We start from the raw sequence: 24908 nt of genomic DNA on the forward strand, positions 1-24908 counted from the left end.
TCACAAGACGCCGTCTCCAGCCTCTTCCATGCTGCCCCCTCCCCCTCCATCACCCACTTGCGCACCATCGCCGCATTGGTGGCCCAGTATACCCGCAGAAGTTGGGCGGCGCCAGCCCCCCCATCCCGACTCCGCTCCAGGAACACCCTTCTCACCCTCTGAGTCCCTCGTGCCCACACAAACCCCGTTATGCCCCTGTTGACCCGCCTAAAGAAGGCCTTCGGGATAAGAATGGGGAGGCACTGGAACAGGAACAAAAACCTTGGGAGCACTGTCATCTTGACTGACTGCACCCTACCCGCCAGGGACAGCGGCAACGTGTCCCAACTCTTAAACTCCTCCTCCATTTGCTCCACCAGCCTCGTGAAATTAAGTCTATGCAGGGCCCCCCAGCTCCTGGCCACCTGGACCCCCAAGTATCTGAAGCTCCTCTCCGCCCTTTTTAGTGGGAGCTCGCCAATCCCCCTCTCCTGGTCCCCTGGGTGAACTACGAACAACTCGCTCTTCCCCATGTTGAGCTTGTACCCTGAGAAATCCCCGAGCTCCCTGAGGATCCTAATTACCTCTGGCATTCCCCCCACCGGGTCTGCCACATATAGCAGCAAGTCGTCCGCATAGAGCAACACCCTATGCTCCTCCCCACCCCGCACCAACCCCCTCCAGTTCCTCGGCTCCCTCAGTGCCATAGCTAGGGGTTCACTCGCCAGTGTGAAGAGCAGGAGGGACCCCTGCCTCGTCCCTCGATGCAACCGAAAGTACTCAGACCTCCTTGTTCGTGGCCACACTCTCCATCGGGACCTCGTACAACAGCCTAACCCACCTGACGAACCCCTCCCCAAACCCGAACCTCTTCAGCACCTCCCACAAGTACCCCACTCTACCCTATCGAAGGCCTTCTCAGCATCCATTGCCGCCACTATCTCCGCCTCCCCTTCCCTCGCCGGCATCATCATAACGTTCAGGAGCCTCCGCACATTCGCGTTCAACTGCCTCCCCTTCACGAACCCCGTCTGGTCATCGTGGATGACCTGCAGCACCCAATCCTCAATTCTCGTGGCTAAGACCTTCGCCAGCACCTTGGCATCTACATTTAACAACGAAATCGGCCTGTAAGACCCACACTGCAGGGGATCCTTGTCCTGCTTCAGGATCAAGGAGATCAGTGCCCGGGACATCGTCGGGGGGGCAAAGCCCCCCTCTCCCTTGCCTCATTGAAGGTCCTAACCAGCAACGGGCCCAACAGGTCCACATATATTTTGTAGAATTCGACCGGGAAACTGTCCGGCCTCGGTGCCTTCCCCGCCTGCATGCTCCCTATCCCTTTGGCCAGCTCCTCCAGCCCAATCGGGGCCCCTAATCCTGCCACCAGTCCCTCCTCCACCTTTGGGAACCTCAATTGGTCCAGGAAGCGGCCCATCCCTCCTAACTCCAGTGGGGGCTCGGACCGATACAGTTCCTCATAAAAGTCCCTGAAGACCCCATTGATGCCAACCCCACTCCGCACCACACTCCCTCCCCTATCCTTAACTCCCCCGATCTCCCTAGCTGCGTCCCGCTTCCGAAGCTGATGCGCCAGCATCCGGCTAGCCTTTTCCCCATATTCATAAATCGCCCCCTGGGCTTTCCTCCACTGCGCCTCCGCCTTCCTGGTGGTCAACCGGTCGAATTTGGCCTGGAGGCTACGCCTCTCCCTCAACAGTCCCTCCTCGGGCACCTCCGCATACCTCCTGTCTACCCTCACCATCTCCCCCACCAGCCTCTCCCTCTGCTCTCTCCTCTCCTTGTAGGCCGTAATGGAGATCAGCTCTCCCCTAACCACCACCTTCAGCGCCTCCCAGACCATCCCCACTCGGACCTCCCCGTTATCGTTGGCCTCCAGGTATCTCTCTATGCTTCCTCGGACCCGCTCGCTCACCTCCTCGTCCGCCAACAGCCCCACCTCCAAGCGCCACAACGGGCGCTGGTCCCTCTCCTCCCCCAGCTCTAGGTCTTACCCAATGCGGGGCGTGATCCGAAATGGCTATCGCCGAGTAGTCGGTATCCTCTACTCTCGCAATCAGCGCCCTGCTCATAGCAAAAAAGTCGATCCAGGAATAGGCCTTGTGAACGTGCGAGAAGAATGAAAATTCCCTAGCCCCAGCCTTGCAAATCTCCAAGGGTCCACCCCTCCCATCAGGTCCATAAACCCCCTCAGCCGCCGGCCTCCTACCCGTCCTAGACCTGGAGTGATCCAGTGCCGGATCCAACACCGTGTTAAAGTCTCTCTCCCCCCCCCCCCCCCCCATTATCAGGCCCCCCACTTCCAAGTCCGGAATCCGACCCAACATGTGCCGCATAAAACCCGCATCGTCCCAGTTCGGGGAGTACACGTTGACCAGCACCACCCTCTCCCCTGGCAGCTTACCACTTACCATTACGTACCTGCTGCCATTGTCTGTCACAATGCTCGACGCCTCGAAGGACACCCTCTTCCCACCAAGATCGCCACCCCCCCGATTTTTGGCATCCAGCCCCGAATGAAACACCTGGCCTACCCACCCCTTCCTCAATCTTACCTGGTCTGCCACCTTCAGGTGTGTCTCCTGGAGCATGACCACATCCGCCTTCAGCCCCTTCAGGTGCGCGAACACCCGGGTCCGCTTAACCGGCCCGTTCAGTCCCCTTACATTCCAGGTTATCAGCCGGATCAGGGGGCTACCCGCCCCCCTCTCCCGCCGACTAGCCATAACGCCTCCTCGGCCAGCCACGCGCCCGCCCCCCACGCCCGGCCCTTTCCCCACGGCGGTAGACCCCCGTCCCAACCCCCTCTACTCGCTCCAGCTCCCCCTTGACCATACCAGCAGCAACCTGGTGTCCGTCCGCCCCCCAGATAGGACCCCTCCTAGCTGCATTGCTCCCCCCATTGCACTCCCGCAAGTCAGCTGACCCCTGCTGACCCCGGCCGCTTCCGCCTCTCCTACGACTCCTCCCATTGTGGGACTTCCCCACCCCCTCCATTACCCACCCGCAGGCTCTCCGCCTTATCCTTCCATCCCAAGCGCGGGAAAAACCCCGCGCTTCCCCGGCCCCGCCTCCTCCAGCCTTTAGCGCGGGAAAAAGCCCGCACTTTCCACCTGCCTGGCCCCGCCTCCTCTGGCGCAGCTCCTTTTACAGGCCCAGTCTCCTCACCCCCGACTCTGGCCTCCCCCTCCCCCACAGCCCCCCCCCCCCCCCCCCCTCACCGGCCATCCACCCCCTACTCCGTTTACTTGCCCCCTCCAAGAGCCCACCCTAACCACCCACACCGAACCAAAAATAAACAACAAAGAACCCCCCCATAAAATGTAACACAACAACAATTCTCGACCCTCAGTTTGTGTCCAGCTTCTCGGCCTGAACAAAGGCCCACACCTCCCCCGGGTACTCAAAATAATGGTGCTGGTCCTTGTCGGTGACCCACAGACGCGCCGGCTGCAGCATGCCAAACTTCACCCGCTTCCTGTGCAGCACCGCCTTCGCCCGGTTGCACCTGGCCCTCTTCTTCGCCACCTCCGCGCTCCTGTCCTGATATATTCAAACCTCTGCGTTCTCTCACCTGCTGCTCCTCCCTTTGTTGGCCCACCTGAGTACACACTCCCGATCAGCGAACCGATGAAACCGCACCAGTACCGCCCGCGGCAGCTCGTTAGCCTTGGGCCTCCTCGCCAGCACTCTATGGGCCCCTGGAAGGACCCCGCTTCCATCAGCGAGTTTAACATGGTGACCACATAGGCCCCCACGTCCGACCACTCCAGCCCCTCTGGGAGGCCCAGGATCCGCAGGTTCTTCCGCCTCGACCGATTCTCCATCGCCTTGAACCGTTCCTGCCATTTCTTGTGGAGCGCCTCGTGCGCCTCCACCTTTACCGCTAGGCCCAAGATCTCGTCCTCGTTATCTGAGATCTTTTGTCGGACCTCGCAGATCGCCACCCCCTGGGCTGTCTGGGTCTCCAGCAGCTTATCAATAGAAGCCTTCATCGGCTCCAGCAGGTCCGCCTTGAGCTTCCTGAAACAGCGCTGGATAACCTCCTGCTGCTCCTGCGCCCACTGCATCCACGCTGCCTGGTCCCCGCCTGCCGCCATCTTGTTCTTCTTCCCTCGCACTTTCTTTGGCTTCACCACCACTTTTTTAGTTGCCCCGCTCCTGGTCCAAGCCATACACTGTCGGGGGAATGTTGCAGTCTTCTTCCCACAACGGGAAATGTCGAAACAATTCCGTTGGGGGCCCTGAAAAGAGTCCAAAAGTCCGTTCCAAGCGGGAGCTGCCGAACGTGCGGCTTAGCTCCGCATAGCTGCAACCGGAAATTCGTCCTATAAGCCTTCTTAACAACTGTTTCGACTAGCTTGGCCACCTTCAGAGAATTATACACTTGAACCACGAGGTCACTCTGCTCCTGTACCCCCTCAAATTTCTACCATTGAGCCTATATTGTCTCCCTATGTTTCTTCTGCCAAAATGCATTACCTCAAATTTTGCTGCATTGAAGTTCATCTGCCTGGTGTCTGCCCATTTAGCCAACTTGTCAATGTGCCTCTGAAGTCGCTCAGCATCATCCTCACAATTCACTCTTCTCTCTAGTTTAGTATCATCTGCAAATTTAGAAATTTTTCCCTCAATACCCACTTCTAAATCATTTATATACATCAGAAAGGTAAGGGCCCCAACATGAGCACTGGGGGACACCACTTTCAACGTGTCTCCAGTCTGAGAAATGTCCATCTGTACCTACCCTCTGTTCCCATCTCTCAGCCAACTTCTAACTCATGCTGCCAAGGACCCATCAATTCCAAACATTTTTAATTTGCTAACAAACCTGCCATGTGGCATTGTATCAAATGCTTTATGAAAGTCCAAATATACAAGATCCATTGCACCACCTTCACCCACTGCCTCTATCACCTCGTAAAATAACTCAATTAAATTTGTCAGACATGACCTGCCTTTGACAAAGCCATGTTGATTGTCTAGTATTAACTTATTTTTCTCTGTGTATATTTACCTCCTCCCATATTACGGCCTCCATCAGTTTTCCCACTATTGGTGTCAAGCTGACAGGTCTGTAGTTTCCTAGGTTATTCTTTGCCCCTTTCTTAAACAACAGCGTCACATTTGCAATCCTCCAGTCCCCCGGGACTAATCCTGTGTTCAGAGAGCTCTGGAAAATTTCTGTTAGCGGCGCCGCAATATGCTCCCTTATCTTTCTCAGCAATCTAGGATGTATCCCATCCTGGCCTGGCGACTTCGGACGTAGAACATAACAGCAGAGCACAGGCCCTTCGGCCCACGATGTTGTACCGACCACTTATCGCAATCTAAGATCAACCTAACCTACACCCCTTCAATTTACTGCTGCTCGTGTGCCTGTCCAAGAGTCGCTCAAATGCCCCTAATGACTCTGACTCCACCACCTCTGCTGGGAGTGCATTCCACACACCCACCACTCTGTGTAAAGAACTGACCTCTGACATCTCCCCTATACCTTCCTCCAATCACCTTAAAATTATGTCCCCTCGTGACAGCCATTTCCCCCCTGGGGAAAAGTCTCTGGCTATCCACTCTATCCATGCCTCTCATCACCTTGTACACCTCTATCAAGTCACCACACTTCCTTCTTCGCTTCAGTGAGAAAAACCCTAGCTCACTCATATCTTTCTTCATAAGACATGTCCTCCAGTCCAGGCAGCATCCTGGTAAATCTCCTCTGCATCCTCTCCAAAGCATCCATATCCTTCCTATAATGAGGCAACCAGAACTGGACACAATATTCCAAGTGTGGTCTAACCAGTGTTTTATAAAGCAGCAGCAAAACCTCGCAGCTCTTAAACTCAATCCCCCTGTTAATGAAGGCCAACACACCATACGCCTTCTTAACAACCCTCTCAACCTGGGTGGCAAATTTGAGGGATCTATATAAGTGGACCCCAAGATCCCTCTGTTCCTCCACACTTCCAAGGATCTTGCCTTTAACCCTGTATTCAGCATGCAAATTCGACCTTCCAAAATGAATCACTTCACATTTATCTAGATTGAACTCCATCTGTCACTTCTCAGCCCAGCTCTGCATCCTGTCAATGTCCGGTTGTAACCTGCAACAGCCCTCAACACTATCTACAACTCCACCAACCTTCGTGTCATCGGCAAACTTGCTAACCCACCCTTCCACTTTGTCGTCCAAGTCATTTATAAAAACCACAAAGAGCAGAGGTCCAGAACAGATCCTGGCGGGACACCACTGGTCACCGACCTCCAGGCGGAATACTTTCCATCCACTGCCACTCGCTATCTTCTTTCGGCCAGCCAATTCTGTATCCAGTCAGCCAAATTTCCCTGTATCCCATGCCCCCTAACATTCTGAATGAGCCTACCATGAGGAACCTTACCAAATGCCTTACTGAAATCCATATACACCACATCCACTGCCCAACCTTCATCAATGTGTCACGTCACATCCTCAAAGAATTCAACGAGGCTTGTGAGGCATGACCTGCACTTCACAAAGCCATGCTGACCATCTTTAATCAAACTATGTTTTTTTGAAATTTTTTATTTAAAACAAATTTGTAACATTTACAGAGAGAAAAAAGGTCCTATGCAAAGAGCCTTAACATAGTGAAAACGAACAGTGGGAAAGAATAAACATGTTAATAAGGCACTTCCCCTATCAGCTCTGTTTGCCCATACCACACATGTTCAACTAAACTAATGTGGCTCTAAACCCCCCCCCCCCGGGTGCTGCTGCTGTTGGTTTCCTGCGCTGTTCCCTGAGAGTCTGCAAGCGACTTTCTCCCCCGGGGGGATCCCTGCCCCCCCCCCCTTGCCCACTTAAGTCTCCTCTGCTCTACCTCCCCTGCCCCCGAGGCCTAACCTGCCAGGTCAGCCCTGCGCTTGGCCCGAGCCCGCCCCTCCTCCTCCTCTCCCTGGTGCCCCCTGACCTATGCTAGCTACGCTGACCCCTGCCCTTGGCGCCTGACTGTCTCCCGCCCGAGTGCTCTGGCCTTCCCCCATACACCAAGGACCCATTAACCTGATTGTATCTCCCCGTGCCGTTTCAAGTCCCTTAACCAGCCCCTATCCCATCCCCCTATCAGAGGCCCTGATCTCCCGCCGAAAGATACCAAGTGCAGGCCCTCCCCCCTCGTTGCAATCTCCCAAAAAAAACCCGAAGTGCGCCCTCCAGCCCCCGCTCTCTGTCCAGGCTGTAAACAATCTTGGATAAAACATTACAGTACAGGATAATTTAACAGACCGCCGCCACACAAAATCTCTGAGAGCCCAGAGTCCTTTAGTTCAAGTCCAGCTTCTTTTAATAAAAGTCCACTCCTAGTCAGAGCAAGTTAGGTTAACAGACCGCCGCCCCTGTACAGCACTGAAAAAAACTAAGTGCCCGTTAGTTCAAGTCCAGCTTATCTTTAATGAAAGCCCAAACCTGTTTTGGTGTCTCGAAGTAGTAATGGAGTTCTTCAAACGTAACCCAAAGCTTTGCAGGATACAGCATTCCAAACCTCACCTTTTTGTAGAGGGCTGCCTTTATCTTGATGAATCCTGCACGCCTTTTGGCCAGCTCCGTTCCCAAGTCCTGGTAGATGCGCACCTCACAGTTCTCCCATCTGTTGCTCCTCTCCACCTTGGCCCATCGCAGCACACGTTCCCTGTCAGCCAGCCGGTGAAAGCGGACCACCAAGGCCCTCTGTCGGTCGCCCGTCCTGGGCTTCCTTGCGGGGGCTCTATGCGCCCCATCCAACTCCAGGGGTCGAGGGAAGGCCTCCGGTCCCATCAGCGTCTCGAGCATACCCATCACGTATGCACCCACATCCGATCCCTCGCAGCCCTCGGGGAGGCCAACGATCCTCAAGTTCTGCCTCCTGGATCTGTTCCCCAGCTCTTCAAGCTGCTCCTGCATCCTCCTCTGGCGGGAGTTCAGCTCCTCCACCTCGTGCTCCAGCTCCGTTACCGTGTCCGCCTGGCTGGAGAGCTTCACCTCGACCTCCCTGAGCGCCTTCTCTTGGACCGCCTGTGTCTCGACCATTCGGTCCATTACCGCTCTCATCTGGTCCAGCGTGTCCCTCTTCAGTTCGGCAAAGCAATTCCTGAAAAACTCCATCCCCCCCCCCCCTCCCCCCGCTGCTCCCGCTTCGATCCTTGCTGCTCCACTCGACCACTTCTGGTCCAGCTGTCCATACCCCGGGGGGGAAGCCTCTTCCCTATCGTCTCCTCCACCGATACAGGTCGTCAGGTCCCGAGAAAGTCCTTTGGAAAAGGTCTGTTTGGCCATCGCGGGCAGGAGCGATCCGACCTGCTTCCTCGAGGGCGCCACCGGAAGCCAAACTACGTTTTTCTAAATGATTATAAATCCTATCTCTCAGAATCCTTTCCAGTATTTTGCTCATCACAGACATAAGACTGACTGATCTGTAATTCCCAGGGATTTCCCTATTCCCTTACTTGAATAGGGCAACACCATTCGCCTCCCTCCAATCATCCGGTGTCTCCAGTGGAGAGCGAGGATGCAAAGATCATCACCAACGGAGCAGCAATCTCCTCTCTTGCTTCCTGTAGTAACCTTGGGTATATCCGATATAGCAGAGTGGACTTATCTATCCTAATGCTTTCCAAAACTCCAGCACATCCTTCTTCTTAATATCAACCTGTTCAAGCCATTAACCTGGTTCACGCTGTTCTCACGAGCAATATTGTCCCTCTCTCTAGTGAATACTGAAGCAACATATTCATTTAGGGCCTCCCCTCCGTCCTCAGACTCTAGGCACAAGTTCCCTCCACTATCTCTGATCGGCCCTACTCTCACTCTGATCATCCTCTTATTTTTCACATAAGTGTAGAACACCTTGGGGTTTTCCCTAATCCTTCCCGTCAGGGCTTTTTCATGCCTCCTTCTAGCTCTCCTCCATCTGGAGTGTTGCCAGGCTTTTTAGCACCTTTTCTTTATCTATCGCTATACTGCTCAGTTGCTCAACATCCACATTTTCAACTGGGCTATTGTCACCATCTTCTAATTTGGTAAAGACAGAAGCAAAGTACTCATTTAGTACCACTGCCATATCCTCTGCTTCAGTGAGCACTTTACCCTGCTCGTCTCTTATGGGCCCCACTCTATCCTTCACTAATCTTTTACCATTAATATGCTTGAAGAACATTTTTCTATCTATTTTAGCACAACCTGCAATCCTCTCCTGATGCTTCCCCTTGACTTTCCTTATTCCAGCCTTAGTCTCTCTGCTGCTTTTGAGATACTCATCCTGATTTCTATTGCTATTATTATTCCGGCATGCATCATATGCCTCTTTTTTTCCCTTATTTTTTCATCCAAATCCTTAGTCATCCAGGATACTCTAGCTTTGGATACCCCGTATTTATTTCTCATGGGTACATACCCAGCTTGCACCCTATTCATCTCTCCTTTGAAAACCTCCCATTTTTCATCAACTGTTTTATACACCAAAATGCGTTTCCAATCAACCTGCTCCAGTTCAACTTTTAGACCCCGAAAGTTTGCCCCTTTCCAGTCTGGGATCTTAATCCCTGACTGATTTTTATTCTTTTCCAACTTAATATTGAACGTATTATATTATGATCGGTACTTCCCAACGGCTCCCCCACTCTGACGTTCTCTACCTGCCCTGCCTCGCCTCGTTTCCTAGGACCAGATCCAGCACAGCTTGCTCCGTGGTGGGACTAGAAATGTACTGTTCTAGAAAGTTCTCCTGCACACACTGGGGGAATTTCTACCTTTCTGTACCCTTTTCCCAGTCTACCTTAGGGTAATTGAAACCCCAACTATCAAAACCCTGCTGCCCTACAGGTTTCCATAATCTGCCTATAAATGGTCACTTCCACTTCCTCCCCAGTATCTGGAGGCCTATACTAAATACCAAACAAGGTCACCGCTCCTTTCCTGTTTCTCACCTCCAACCTTATAGATTTTACTTCAGGAACTGCATCTCGTTCAAGGGCTATGATACTGTCTTTGACAAAGACTGCTCTACTTCCTCCCTTTTTACCCACCCTGTTCCTACTAAAAACCGTAGAACCTGGGATGTTAAGTATCCAGTCCCAGTCTGCCTTGAGCCACGTTTCTGTCAATGCTACTGTGTCATATTCCCCTAGAGCAATTTCTCCTTCCAGTTCCCCAATTTTGTTCACTATACTCAGTGCATTTACATACATACAATTTAACCTTGTCATTGTCTCTTTCTTGTTGACAGTGAACAAAGAAATGGTTGCCTTTGGGAGGCAACCATTCTTTGTTCACTGTCAACACTCAAATCTTCTCTCACTTCCTTTTACCTATTCCCTGTAATTTTATCTGGGATATGTAGAGGGAGTGCTGTACTGACATTGCAACCCAGCACAATACAGCAATACAGACAGAATCAGTACTAGACAAATAGATACCTGTTTCACAGTGCAGCAGTTGCAGCTCCCTTAATGGCCTTATTGGTGAACACTCCATACAGTGCAGCACTGAATTATCCAGGCCAACAGTCTGCTGTAGTAGCCAATCTTGTCCAAGACAGATTTTAGGGAGTAGGCAATTGGCCTCAGCTTGCCTGAACGAAGGTGGAGGAAAATAGACAGGGATTCCAGCTAATGATCCCCATTCAGTGACACCTGCCAAGTCCACATCTGTGAATGTGAGTGTAATGCATTGCATGGTTGTATCACTTTCTGACATGCTGAGCCTGATTTTCAACTCTGTGCTAGTGGACGAGTTACAATCTCACCTAAGTGTAGGTTTGCACATAAAAATGGCCACTTGGTGAAACTACTGACCTGCTGGCACCTGAGAAGATCCTCCAGCAGGAAGAGCTGAGTGACTTTCAAAAAACAGGAAATAAAAATAAAGAATCAAGTGTGGCTTCAGTGTTGTCTCTTGAGCATCTTATGGCTCTTGATGGAGCAGTTCTTCATCCATTCATTATCAATCTTTTAAAGAAGCTGTTTTTATCTGTTTTTTGAGTTGCAATTCAAAGTATGCTTGGTTATATGTTTGAATGAAAATTTGTTTTTACTAAGATATATTTTCATTTTGGGCACTGACATCACCCCAGGCTGAATTCTTTGTGGATTGGATATTTGAAAGTATATTAGAAGTGTATGAGTGTACCTTTAACATGCTTGCATTATTTTTCATGTGAGCAGAAAGCAATCATAATTTTGAATTCACCAATATTCCCATCCATATGTTCTCACAGCTGAACACAACTCATTTGCCACATCCCAACAATCCAAGGATGCAGAATCCCCTCCGATCCCTGAGCCCAGTAGTATTCTTATCCTCTGATTCGGATCCACTTCACAGGAAGCAGTCAGATTTTCACAGGAGCCAGTCAGCTGAGAGCAGTTATTCACGCTCCCCTGGTCGCAGGCAGCTACCCTTCATTCCAGGCCACACCAAGCTGCCTTCTATCATTCGCATCTCCAAAGCTCAGCTCCAACAGGTGAACCAATAGATTATCTTGTTTACAGTATTTTCCACTGAAGTAGAGGATTTTTAATTTAAAGGTTTCCTGAAATGTATCTGTTAAGAGTTTTGCACTAACCGTAAAGTTATTGACTTAAAAATGTATTCATGTATTAATCGCTTTATTTCATTTACATTCTGGGAATGCATGAAGGAACATTCTCTGTTTGGGAAGAACTTCGCAACTTTTAATGAGTAGAACTTTTGAATGAGTAATCAATTGGTAGATATGGTATTGACTTGTTGGAATGAGAAAACATTTTTTAATAAGGTTATACTTAATTGCATTATTGAGTTAATGCTTCTCACTACATCAGTAAAGAAACCGCTAAATGGCTGTTGAAAAGTAATTGGTCATAATGAGTCAGCCGGTGATCACGATCTGGACAGTTATCCCTCATTCAGATTAAATTTAATTCACATTTTTGTAAAATGAGGCACAATCAAACAAGTCGATTTATATTTAAATACTGGCAAAAATGTGCACTTTATAAAGACCTAATTTCCAAAAGTAAGAGGGAAAAACATATATACTGCAGAATAACAATTGGACCTTTGTTGAGAAAATAATAAAGTCCTAATGACATCACAACTGGAGGTTAAACAGGGCACTGCTCTCAAACAATGTAAAATGTGTATATTGTAACTGTTCAAATCCCATGCATTTTATTGATTGTGCATAGTGCCACAATAAAATAAATGAAATCTATCCATGTGCTGCTGTCTAGATGCCCCTATGTGGCCTGTGTGAAGTTTTTTGCATACAAGGTGAATGGGGTTATGCTTTGTTTAAGTTTCATGTAAGCTAGGTGCAATAATACTTGTTTTATCATGTGGAAATGTCCTAGCATTTCACATTATTAATGTGTAATGACAATAATAAGGGATTGAGTGAAACAATATTCAAAAAGTATGAGAAATAAATCGGTCAGTTAATTTGTTGATATCTACGCTGCAAGAATACAGTCATTCTCATCAGATATATTTGTATTAAATAAACCAAGAACTTACTCACCAGCCGGTGCTGCAGGTCATCTAAATGCTGTTTAGACAAATTTAGATATTGAAGTAGGGGTTAACAGAAGGTAATATAGCAACACAGGCAAGCAACAACTTGAGAGATCAGTCAGATGAGATTTGATATATTCCACAAATCAAACTTTGATTCTGTATTATGCTGTGGTATAGAAAGAAATAATTTGCATTTATATGGCATCTTCATGAGTGCAATTCCAGAGTACTTCACAGCCAGTTAAATATTCAGATACGCTCATGTCAGGAAACACAGCAGCCAGTTTGCATGCAGCAAGTTCCCGTGAACGGCAAGGAGATCAATAACCAGAAAATCTATTTTTAGTAATGTTGGTTTAAAGATATGAATAGGAAGAAAGACTTGAAAATTTGGGGATATTTGAAACACATGAGGTTGCAGGATGATTTGATGGAGTGGTTTAAAACTAAAGAGGTGTGGATGGATTATGTCAAAAGAGACTTTTTCTTGATTGAGCAACTTAGCACAAGAGGAGTCTTGATGTAAGTATGAGGGCACGAGGAGTATTTTCTTTTTACATGAGTGGCCATGAGCAGAAATATCAGGTGCCGCATGAAGGAGAGAGAATTTGAGGAGTGGTTAGGAATTTGAGGAATGGTCACTAAATTGGTATTTCCCAGTGCCGGACTGTGGAACATTTTGGCAGATATCTTGAAGCAAGCCCTTTTCCTGCTCTTTCACCTGGGAAGGATTCTTAGTGTAAGATGATACAATGAAGGGAGAAGAGTAAGTAAATAGATTGGAGATGCTGGAACTGTTGTCTGTTATCTTTGGAGAAGAGAAGGTAAGAGGAAATTTGATAGAGGTATTCAAAATCATGAGGGGTCTGAACAGAGTAAATAAGAAACATCTCCTTCCCACTGGTGGATGGATTGAGAACGCAAGAAATGGGAAAAGAAACAATGGAGACCTGAGGAGAACATTTTTTATGCAGCAAATGTTTAAGATGCTGCCTGAGAGCATAATGGAGGTGTGTTCAATCGAGGCATTGAAGAAGGAATTGGATTATTATCTGAAATGGATGAATGTGAACAGTTACAGGGGAAGGTTAGAGAATGGCATTAGACTCATTGCCCATTCGGAGATCTGGGATAAAAGAGAATAAAAGCAAGACTTGCATCTTTCAGAACCTCCAAATGCCTCGAAGCACTTCACAGGGAATGAAGTACTTTAGGTGTAGTAATGTATAAATATAAGTAAATCTGCAAAAATAAAATAGTAGTTTAGTGAAGTACAAAACAAGATGCTGAAACCAAAAAGCAGGGTTATCAGTGTAAAGAGCAGATAAGAATATCCTGTGGGCACAGTCCTTCTTAAGAACAGAAGAAATAGGGACAAATGTATGCCCCCTCAAATCTGCTCTGGCATTTAGTAACATCATGACTGAATTTGTACATGGACTCCACTTTCCCACCCTATCCCCATGTCCCTTGATTCCTTTAGGGCCTGTGGTGGTATGTATTAGGGGTCATGTGGGACTGTGAAGCCGTGATGCTATTGGCTGACAGATCCCGGGTCCTGGTTGGCTGCTGACTCCTGGCTCCGCCCTGAAGGCAGAGTATAAGAGCCCGAGCTTCTCCCCACCGCTTCATTCTGTTGCTGAACTGCTGGGGACAAGTCTCGCTTAATAAAGCCTGAATCGACTTCATCACTTCTCGTCTCTCTCGTAAGTCATTGTGCGCTACAATTTATTAAGCGAGCTTAAAAGACTATGGAGCTCCGGATCGCCCCGGAATGCCTGCGGATCAGCCCCCACGCAGCGAACTCGGCAGCAGTATTTAAACACTGGCAAGCATGTTTTGAAGGCTACCTCCGAACGGCCCCCGGCCGGATCACAGAAGACCAGAAAATGCAGGTCCTGCATTCGAGGGTAAGCCCGGAAATTTACCCCCTCGTAGAAGACGCAGCGGATTTCCCGACGGCGCTCGCATTACTGAAGGGCATCTACGTTCGGCCCATGAACCAGGTCTACGCGCGCCACCAACTCGCAACGAGACGGCAAAGTCCCAAAGAATCGCTAGAAGAATTCTACGCCGCGCTGCTAAATTTGGGACGGGGCTGCAGCTGCCCGCCGGTGAACGCGATCGAACACACGGACATGCTAATTCACGATGCTTTTGTGGCAGGTATGAACTCTCCCCAAATCCGCCAAAGACTTTTAGAAAGAGAGTCGCTAGGACTCTCAGAGGCACGGGCCCTTGCAGCTTCCCTAGATGTGGCCTCGCAAAACGCCCGCGCCTACGGCCCCGACCGCGCAGCAGCCCCTTGGGCTCCGTGGACCCCCGTCGCGACAAACCCCCCCCCCCTCCCCTCGCAGGCTTGCGCGGTTAAAGCGCCAGACCATCCCGGGGGGGCCCGCTGCTATTTCTGCGGGCAAGCGAAACACCCCCGGCAGCGCTGCCCAGCCCGCGCAGCTATTTGTAAAAGCTGCGGCAAGAAGGGCCATTACACGGCAGTGTGCCGGTCCCGGGAGGTCGCCGCAATCCCCAGAGAAGAATGAGCCCAGCATAGCCCAAACGCTCCCCAACCCCCCCCCCCCCCCCCCCCCCCCCCCCCCCCCCCCCAGCGCCCCATGTGCGACCCGGAATTACAATGTGCGAACCGGGTGCCGCCATTTTGGGTCCCGGGCACCACGAGGGGAGGATGGGCGCCACCATCTTGTGACACCCCCAGCCACGTGCGATTCATGGGGGTGGCCATTTTGTCCAACCCCGACCACGTGCGATCCATGGGGCGGCCATTTTGTCCACCCCCGGCCGCGTGCGATTCATGGACGCCACCATCTTGGTTGACAACAAAGGACCCCAGCATCGACGGCTCCACGGGGTCCGACACTACTACCACGACTGGCTTCGGTGACTCTGGATCAATCACGGCCCCGGACGCGCCAGACGACGACAACAACGGTGCTGATCAACGGACACGAGACATCATGCTTGATCGACTCCGTGAGCACTGAAAGTTTTATTCACCTAGACACGGTAAGACGCTGTTTTCTGACCATCCATCCAAGTACGCAAAAGATTTCCCTAGCTGCAGGATCCCACTCCGTAGAGATCAAATGGTTCTGCATCGCGAACCTAACAGTGCAAGGGAGGGAGTTTAAGAACTACAGGCTCTACGTCCTTCCCCAACTCTGCGCGCCCACATTACTGGGATTAGATTTCCATTGTAACCTGCAGAGCCTAACATTTCAATTCGGCGGCCCAATACCCCCACTCACTATCTGCGGCCTCACAACTCTCCAGGTTGAACCGCCGTCCTTGTTTGCAAACCTCACCCCGGATTGCAAACCCGTCGCCACTAGGAGCAGACGGTACAGCGCCCAGGACCGGATATTTATTCGGTCTGAAGTCCAGCGGTTGCTGAAGGAAGGCATAATCCAGGCCAGCAATAGTCCCTGGAGAGCCCAGGTGGTAGTAGTAAAGACCGGGGAGAAGCAAAGGATGGTCATAGACTATAGCCAGACCATCAACAGGTACACACAGCTAGATGCGTACCCTCTCCCCCGCATATCCGACATGGTAAATCGGATTGCCCAGTATAAGGTTTTCTCCACCGTGGACCTCAAGTCCGCCTACCACCAGCTCCCCATCCGCCCAGGTGACCGCAAGTACACAGCCTTCGAGGCAGACGGGCGTCTATACCACTTCCTAAGGGTCCCATTTGGTGTCACAAACGGGGTCTCGGTCTTCCAATGGGAGATGGACCGAATGGTTGACCAGCACGGGTTGCAGGCCACGTTCCCGTATCTCGACAACGTAACCATCTGCGGCCACGATCAGCAGGACCACGACGCCAACCTCCAAAAATTCCTCCAGACCGCTAACGCCCTGAACCTCACATACAACGAGGAAAAGTGCGTTTTTAGCACAAACCGGTTGGCCATCCTGGGATACGTAGTGCGCAATGGGATAATAGACCCCGAACGCATGCGCCCCCTTATGGAATTTCCCCTCCCCCACTGCTCCAAAGCCCTGAAACGTTGCCTGGGTTTCTTTTCATATTACGCCCAGTGGGTCCCCCAGTATGCAGACCAGGCCCGCCCACTAATACAGTCCACTACCTTCCCCCTGTCGACAGAGGCTCGCCAGGCCTTCCGCCGCATCAAAGCGGATATCGCAAAGGCCACGATGCGCGCCATCGACGAGTCCCTCCCCTTCCAAGTCGAGAGCGACGCATCCAACGTAGCTCTGGCGGCCACCCTTAACCAAGTGGGCAGACCCGTGGCCTTTTTCTCCCGGACTCTCCACGCCTCAGAAATCCGCCACTCCTCAGTGGAAAAGGAAGCCCAAGCCATAGTGGAAGCTGTGCGACATTGGAGGCATTACCTGGCCGGCAGGAGATTCACTCTTCTCACCGACCAACGGTCGGTAACCTTCTTGTTCGATAATGCACAGTGGGGCAAAATTAAAAATGACAAGATCTTAAGGTGGAGGATCGAGCTCTCCACCTTCAACTATGAGATCTTGTACCGTCCCGGAAAGCTGAACGAGCCGTCCAATGCCCTAACCCGCGGCACATGTGCCAACGCACAAATAGACCGCCTCCAAGCCCTCCATGAGGACCTCTGCCACCCGGGGGTCACTCGATTCTACCATTTCATAAAGTCCCGCAAATCCCCTACTCTGTGGAGGAGGTCCGTACAGTCACCAGGAACTGCCACATCTGCGCAGAGTGCAAACCGCACTTTTTCAGGCCGGATAGAGCGCACCTGATCAAGGCTTCCCGTCCCTTTGAACGCCTCAGTCTGGATTTCAAAGGGCCCCTCCCCTCCACCGACCGCAACGCATACTTCCTGAACGTGGTGGACGAGTACTCTCGTTTCCCCTTCGCCATCCCCTGCCCCGACATGACAGCGGCCACAGTCATTAAAGCCCTTGGCACCATATTCACACTGTTCGGTTGCCCCGCGTATATCCATAGCAACAGGGGGTCCTCCTTCATGAGTGACGAGCTGCGCCAGTTCCTGCTCAGCAAAGGCATAGCCTCAAGCAGGACGACCAGCTACAACCCCCGGGGGAACGGGCAAGTAGAGAGGGAGAACGGCACGGTCTGGAAGACCGTCCTGCTGGCCCTCCGGTCCAGGGATCTCCCAGTTTCCCGGTGGCAGGAGGTACTCCCGGATGCTCTCCACTCCATCCGGTCGCTACTGTGTACCACCACTAACCAAACCCCTCATGAGCGCCTCCTTGTCTTCCCCAGGAAGTCCTCCTCCGGAACGTCGCTGGCGACCCCAGGACCCATCTTGCTCCGAAAACATGTGCGGGCGCACAAATCGGACCCGTTGGTCGAGAGGGTTCACCTTCTCCACGCGAACCCGCAGTACGCCTACGTGGCGTACCCCGACGGCCGACAGGACATGGTCTCCCTGCGGGACCTGGCGCCCGCTGGCAACACACACACACGCCCGACACCGATCATCCCCTCCCTGCCACCGGCGCACCCCGCGACCGCCCCCTTCCCGGGGGGATCGGTCCTCCTCCCGTGCCCACCCAGGAGTGAAACAGAAACAAACACCGAAACGCTCCCGGAGACGACAACGCCTGAACAAGCACCTGCACCACCACCGGGGCTGAGGCGATCGACGAGGAAGACCAGACCGCCCGCTCGACTCGTGGCATCCGCGTGACACCAAGAATGTTGTTGTATTGTAACAAAAACAAATTTGTTTTTCTTGCTAATATTGTAAATAGTTTCACAAACTTGTACATAGCCCAGTGTAGGGCTAAAACTGTAGTAACATGTCCAAAATTTTCCTTCCAGGGCCACCCTTGTAAACCCCTACCACCATGCGAACCACCACCCCGCCGGGTTCCTTTTTAACAAGGGGTGAATGTGGTGGTATGTATTAGGGGTCATGTGGGACTGTGAAGCCGTGATGCTATAGGCTGACAGATCCCGGGTCCTGGTTGGCTGCTGACTCCTGGCTCCGCCCTGAAGGCGGAGTATAAGAACCCGAGCTTCTCCCCGCCGCTTCATTCTGTTGCTGAACTGCTGGGGACAAGTCTCGCTTAATAAAGCCTGAATCGACTTCATCGCTTCTCGTCTCTCTCGTAAGTCATTGTGCGCTACGGAGCCCAAGAATCTTATCAATCTCAGTCTTGAATATACTCAGTAACTAAGCATCCACAGCCATATTACCCCACCAGTGACTTGAGCATGTATTCCAAACTGACACTCCCATTGCAGTATGGCAGTGTCAGAGGAGCCATATTTCAGAGGAGATGTTAAAGTTGTTTAAAATCTTCCCTCATGGCTGAATGTAAGGTTCCATGGCAATATTTCAAAGAAAAATGATGGGAGGGTTCGCCTTAGCTGATGAAACTTTTGATAAATTTCCACTGCATGCTTAGCAAGGAATACTCATTTGTTGGAACATTGATTAACAGAGTTGATAAGTACTTAGTCCAGGCCTTGTGAGGGATGTTGATGAAGTGCCATGCCTGCCCTCCAGGGTATTCATTAGCTGTTCAGCATAAACAGCAATCTTCATTCCCTCCAGTCACTTCCCCTACAAATTGACCTCCGGTCCTCAGATCTGAATCAGAGGAAGCCTTCCCGAATCACAGAATTGTTACGCTACAAAACTAGGCCATTTGGCCCATCATATCTGCACCGGCTATCATGACTTAGTGCTTTTCCCCTATATCCCTGCACATTGTTTCTATTCAGATAATCATCTATTGCCCCCTTGAATGCCTCAATTGAACCTGCCTCCACCACATTTCCAGGTGGTGCATTCCAGACCAGAACCATTTATTGTGTGAAAAGTTTTTTTTTCTCACGTCACCTTGCTTCTTTTCCAAATCACTTTAAATCTTTGCCTCCTCGTTCTTGATCCTTTTACGAGTGGGAATGGTTTCTCCCCTTCTCATTGTGTTTCCAGTAGCTCTGAACTGTGATGGAAATTTGTTCATCCACAGCCATAGTGTTAATCTTAATATTGCTGCTGTTAAAGAAAGATGAGAGAACAAATCACTTTGCTCCTTGTTTCAATGCCAGTGACCTGTGTCTCCTTGGACATCAAGGTACCAATATCAATCCACAAATTGCTCATAACACATTTTGTATTTTTCATTCAATACTTCACTTGATCCATGCAAAGCACAGTATTGATATTTGGGCACATCCCACCATTTGTGATGAGTAGGATGGAGAGTTCTGCCAGCAACATGATATTGTCTATAAAAAAATAAAATAAAGCCGCAATAGTTTTAGAGTAGAACAACCACTCTGAAATGTCATGAAATACTATCCACCATATGAGTGTTGAAGACATTAAATTGCTATACCCCTTTTGCGTGTGTTTCCAAGCTGCTCACCTTGTGTAAAATTAATTGTACTCTCCTGGCTTTCAGTTTGAGGCACTGGATTGAAAGCCATACTAAAATCAATAAAGACCATATGTATGGAATTGCACTGAGTCTCAAGCTTTCATACTAAGTCTGCAAAGTATGAATTACTCTTGAAGGTACAAATGGTTTAATTAAGGTTAGTGATACATGCCTACTTTCCATTCTATCAGTGTTGATGCAACTGTGTGCAAAAGCTAATCTGAACAAATTAGGCATGTGGTTAAAAGCAAGCTACTGCGGATGCTGCAATCTGAAAACAAAAGAGAAATGCTGGAAAATCTCAGCAGGTCTGGCAGCATCTGCAGGGAGAGAAAAGAGCTAACGTTTCGAGTCCAGGTGACCTTTTGTCAAAGCTGGGCTCTTACAAAGGGTCATCCGCTTTGACAAAGGGTCATCTGAACTCAAAACATTAGCTTTTTTCTCTCCCTACAGATGCTGCCAGACCTGAAATTTGCCAGCATTTTCTCTTTTGTTTTTAGGCGTATGGTTCTCTGATATGAATAGACATTAAATTTGTTAGACTTTTACTATTTCTGTTCCTGAACAGCTGTGTACTGGAAATGCAACCAATAGCTGTCCTCTGGAGTAATCTCTTAAGAAAGGTCACCATTTCAATCATTAAATATAAAATTTCAATACAATGGCTGTTTTGATATGTTCTCTGTCAGTGATTTAATTCATGACTTCTGACTACAAGGACTTGTCCTGTGTCAGTAGAGTAATCCTTTAACTCCCTTGTACATCTGATAGTTCAGTTACATGATGAGGTGAGTCTTGAAGAAAAGCAGTTTCATATCTGAAGAGCAGTTTGTTATAAGGCTGTAACAGAATCATGGAATTTGGCTGCTTTTTTGACTTCAGAGTTCAGATTAAGTCATTCGTAGTCGCCCAAACCACAAAATGCTGATGTAGTTATATTATGCACATTCTTGTTCCTCAGTTATCAGAGAAGTGGTGCCTGCTAGTTGATGTTCGTGTGTAGTAACCTCAATTGATTCATATCTAAACCAATTATATTGAAGTCCTATCCTACCTTTTCTTCCTGATGATTTCCATCACAAGCTCATTTTTATTGAAACACAAAACACCATAGGAAAGTTTTATCTCAACTGTAATGGGCTCGCAATGTGGCTGGATTCTTGAATATCACAGCTGTACTGTGGGAGAACACCTCAGATGGCTCATGCAGCGAGGCAATATGGATAGATCTGAGGAATAGGAAGGGTGCAATCACAATGTTGGGGGTTTACTACAGGCCTCCCAACGACCAGCGAGAGCTAGAGGAGCAGATATGGTGGCAGATTTTGGAAAGGTGTGAAAGCAGCAGGGTGATTTTAACCTTCCCTATATTGACTGGAACTCACTTAGTGCTAGGGGCTTGGATGAGGCAGAGTTTGTAAGGTGTATCCAGGAGGGTTTCTTGAAACAATATGTAGACAGTCTAACTAGGGAAGGGGCCGTACTGGACCTAGTATTGGGGAATGAGCCTGGCCAGGTGGTCCAAGTTTCAGTAGGGAACAGTGACCAGAATTCAGTAAGTTTTAAGGTACTATTAGATAAAGATGAGAGTAGTCCTCGGGTGATGGTGCTAAATTGAGGGAAGGTTAACTATAATAATATTAGGCAGGAACTGAAGAATCTAGATTGGAGGTGGATATTTGAGGGTAAATCAACATCTGGCACGTGGGAGGCTTTCAAATGTCAGTTAATAGGGATTCAGGACCGGCATGTTCCTGTGAGGAAGAAGGATAAGTATGGCAAGTTTCGAAAACCTTGAATAATTAGGGGCTGGTTTAGCACAGGGCTAAATCGTTGGCTTTGAAAGCAGACCAAGGCAGGCCAGCAGCACGGTTCAATTCCTGTACCAGCCTCCCTGAACAGGCGCCGGAATGTGGTGACTAGGGGCTTTTCACCGTAACTTCATTTGAAGTCTACTTGTGACAATAAGCAATTTTCATTTTCATTTCATTTCATATTGTGAGCCGTCCAAAAGAAAAAAAGAAGCATTTTTAAGGGCTGGGAACAGACTACGCCCGTGAGGAATATAAGGAAAGTAGGAAGGAGCTTAAGCAAAGAGTCAGGAGGGCTAAAAGAGTCACGAAAAGTCACTGACAAGATTAAGGAAAATCCCAAGGCTTTTTATATGTACATAAGGAGCAAGAGAGTAGCCAGGGAAAGGATGGGCCCATTCCAGGAGGGGGAGGGAGTCTAAGTGTGGAGCCAGAGGAAATGGAAGAGGTACTAAATGAGTACTTTGCATCAGTATTCACCAAAGAGAAGGAATTGGTGGATGATAAGTCTGGGGAAGGGTGTGTACATAGTTTGGTTCACATTGAGATCAAAAAGGAGGAAGTGATGGGCGTCTTGAAAAACATTACGGTACTTAAGTCCCCAGGGCCTGATGGAACTACCCCAAAATACTGAGGGAAGCAAGGGAGGAAATTGCTGGGGCCTTGACAGAAATCTTTGTATCCTCACTGGCTACAGCTGAGGTCCCAGAGGATTGGAGAACAGCTAATGTTTAATAAAGGTAGCAAGGACATTGCAGGCCTGTGAGCCTTATGTCAATGGTAGAGAAATTAATGACAGGATTTACTCCCATTTGGAAGCAAATGGACGTATTAGCGATAGACAGCATGGTTTTGTGAAGGGGAGGTCGTGTCTCACTAACTTGATCACTAACTTTTTCGAGGAAGTGACAAAGATGACTGATGAAGGTAGGGCAGTGGATAGAGAGTAGCAGTGGAAGGGTGCTTTTCTAAATGGAGGGCTGTGACTATTGGTGTTCTGCTGGGATCGGGGCTGGGACTTTTGCTTTTTGTAGTATATAAATGATTTGGAGGAAAATGTAACTGGTATAATTAGTAAGTTCATGGACGACACAAAGGTTAGTGGAATTGCGGATAGCGATGAGGATACAGCAGGATATAGATCAGTTAGAGACTTGGGCGGAGAAATGGCAAATGGAGTTTAATCCGGACAAATGAGGTAATGCATTTTGGACGGTCTAATACAGGTGGGAAATATACAGTAAATATCAGAACCCTTAAGAGTATTGACAAGCAGAGAGATCTAGGCGTACAGGTCACAAAGTGGCAACGCAGATGGAGAAGGTAGTCAAGAAGGCATACGGCATGCCTGCCTTCATCAGTGTGGCGTTGAGTATAAAATTGGCAAGACATGCTGCAGCTGTATAGAATCTTAGTTAAGCCACACTTGGAATATAGTGTTCAATTCTGGGCGCCACACTACCAGAAGGATGTGGAGGCTTTGGAGGGGTACAGAAGAGGTTTACCAGGATGTTGCCTGGTATGGAAGGCATTACCTATGAGGAGAGGTTGGATAAACTTGGTTTGTTCTCACTGGAACGGCGGAGGTTGAGGGGCGACCTGTTAGAAGTCTACAAAACAATGAGCGACAAGGACAAAGTGGTAGTCGGAAGCTTTTTCCCAGGGTGGAAGAGTCAATTACTAGGGGACATAGGTTTAAGGTCAAAGTTTAGGGGAGATGTGTGAAGGAAGATTTTTTTTACACACAGGGTAGTGGGTGCCTGGAACTTGCAGCCGGAGCAGATGGTAGAAACAGTGACATTTAAGAGGCGCCTTGACAATAACATAAATAGGATGGGAATAGCGGGATACAGACCCCAGTAGTGTATAAGATTTTAGGTTAGATGGGCAGCATGGGCTTGAAAGGCCAAAGGGCCTGTGCTGTACTTTTCTTTGTTCTTTAGTAATTCTGTGTCCAAGAGATTTGTTGTTGGAAAAATAGCAGTTCGCAATAAAAGCCTTGACCACCTAAAGTGAGTCACTTTGCCAGCACACAACCCGTTGATCCTGTTTTACACTCTGACTCGCATATAGAACTGAAAGAGCTCAACATACCAGTCAGCAAGACACAAAATACAAGCATCTACACCACTCAAGTGCAGTTGGTGTATTGTAACCTCAAAAAGAAGCTATTAAAATTGCCCCTGTTGGGGAACAAAACCTGAAGATTACATGAAGTACGACAAGTTTTTGGATGAAATATAAGTCCAACAAGCATTCACTGTAATAAGCCACGGGTGAGTTGCACCTTTTGGAACAAAGACCAGAACTATTAGCTGACTATTCAATTTCTGGTAAGTTTTTCCATTATTTCTGATGCTATCATAATTACTTGTATAACAATCTCTGCTTAATTACTTATGGTATTTTTAATGATATGCTTGCAGACCACAAAGGTACAACAAACAAAATCTTTATTGGAAAAGTGTTTACTCTACAGGCTGACAGGATAGACTGGCTGATAACATCATAGGTCACGTGATGGGACTCTTAAAGAGACCTTGTTTCAAATAGGAACAAACATGATTACACAATACTTTTCTCCCCTTTTATATTAGAGGTTCCTGTAATGAAGCATATTATAACATTAATAATCAAAATTTACGGTATGAACAATAAATAAACAAACCCAACAGTCTAGGTTTCGCACAATGTGTATTTTTGTGTGTTTGTCAGCAAATCTCAGGCGCCTACTTTTAGTATTGACTGCAAGCTTTGGTGTTTTTGGTTTAGTTTGGGTGTGTCAATAGTGTCTCAGCTAGAGTCGATGTAGTGTTCGGAGGTTGACTCTGTTGGAGTGTCCTCAACTAGGGTACTGTCTACCACAGTTATTTCTGGTATTGTCAGGTTCTCAGGGATGTCTAGGTCTTCACTTGGCACAGTTTGTTGCGGGCTCTTGGTTGACTCTGTCCCTGGCAAACTAGTTCTAGTTGGTAAAAGTTGATCAGTGTGTCTCCTCCACGGTACATCATCCCAAGTTTGAACGTGTGGAGATCGGTCCTGTCTGTGCTAAGACGATGGCATTCATTCACTTCTCACTAGCGGTATAGTTCCTTGCCAATAATTCCGCACCTTTCCAAAAAACACAACGTTTAGCCCTGTTCTCACGTTGCAAAACTTTGCTGTTTCCTCTCAACAATTTCTCTTGTCTGAGGCGGCTTCAGCAAATCAAA

The 24908-nt window shown here is 48.9% G+C and overlaps 1 protein-coding gene across 2 annotated transcripts in view; it reads left to right on the plus strand.

Moving 5' to 3' along the window:
- Positions 1-24908, plus strand: part of LOC140398664 (tau-tubulin kinase 2-like) — a 370126-nt gene that overhangs the window by 319842 nt on the left and 25376 nt on the right. Inside the window, exon 14 of one of the 2 annotated variants that reach the window (XM_072487597.1) lies at positions 11229-11474. The exons of the other annotated variant lie outside the window; for it this stretch is intronic. Within the exon in view, the coding sequence (XP_072343698.1) occupies positions 11229-11474 (246 nt within the window). The remainder of the gene's footprint in view (positions 1-11228; positions 11475-24908) is intronic. 2 annotated transcript variants of the gene reach the window in all.

Source organism: Scyliorhinus torazame, chromosome 2, assembly GCF_047496885.1.
Source record: "Scyliorhinus torazame isolate Kashiwa2021f chromosome 2, sScyTor2.1, whole genome shotgun sequence".
NCBI lineage: Eukaryota > Metazoa > Chordata > Chondrichthyes > Carcharhiniformes > Scyliorhinidae > Scyliorhinus > Scyliorhinus torazame.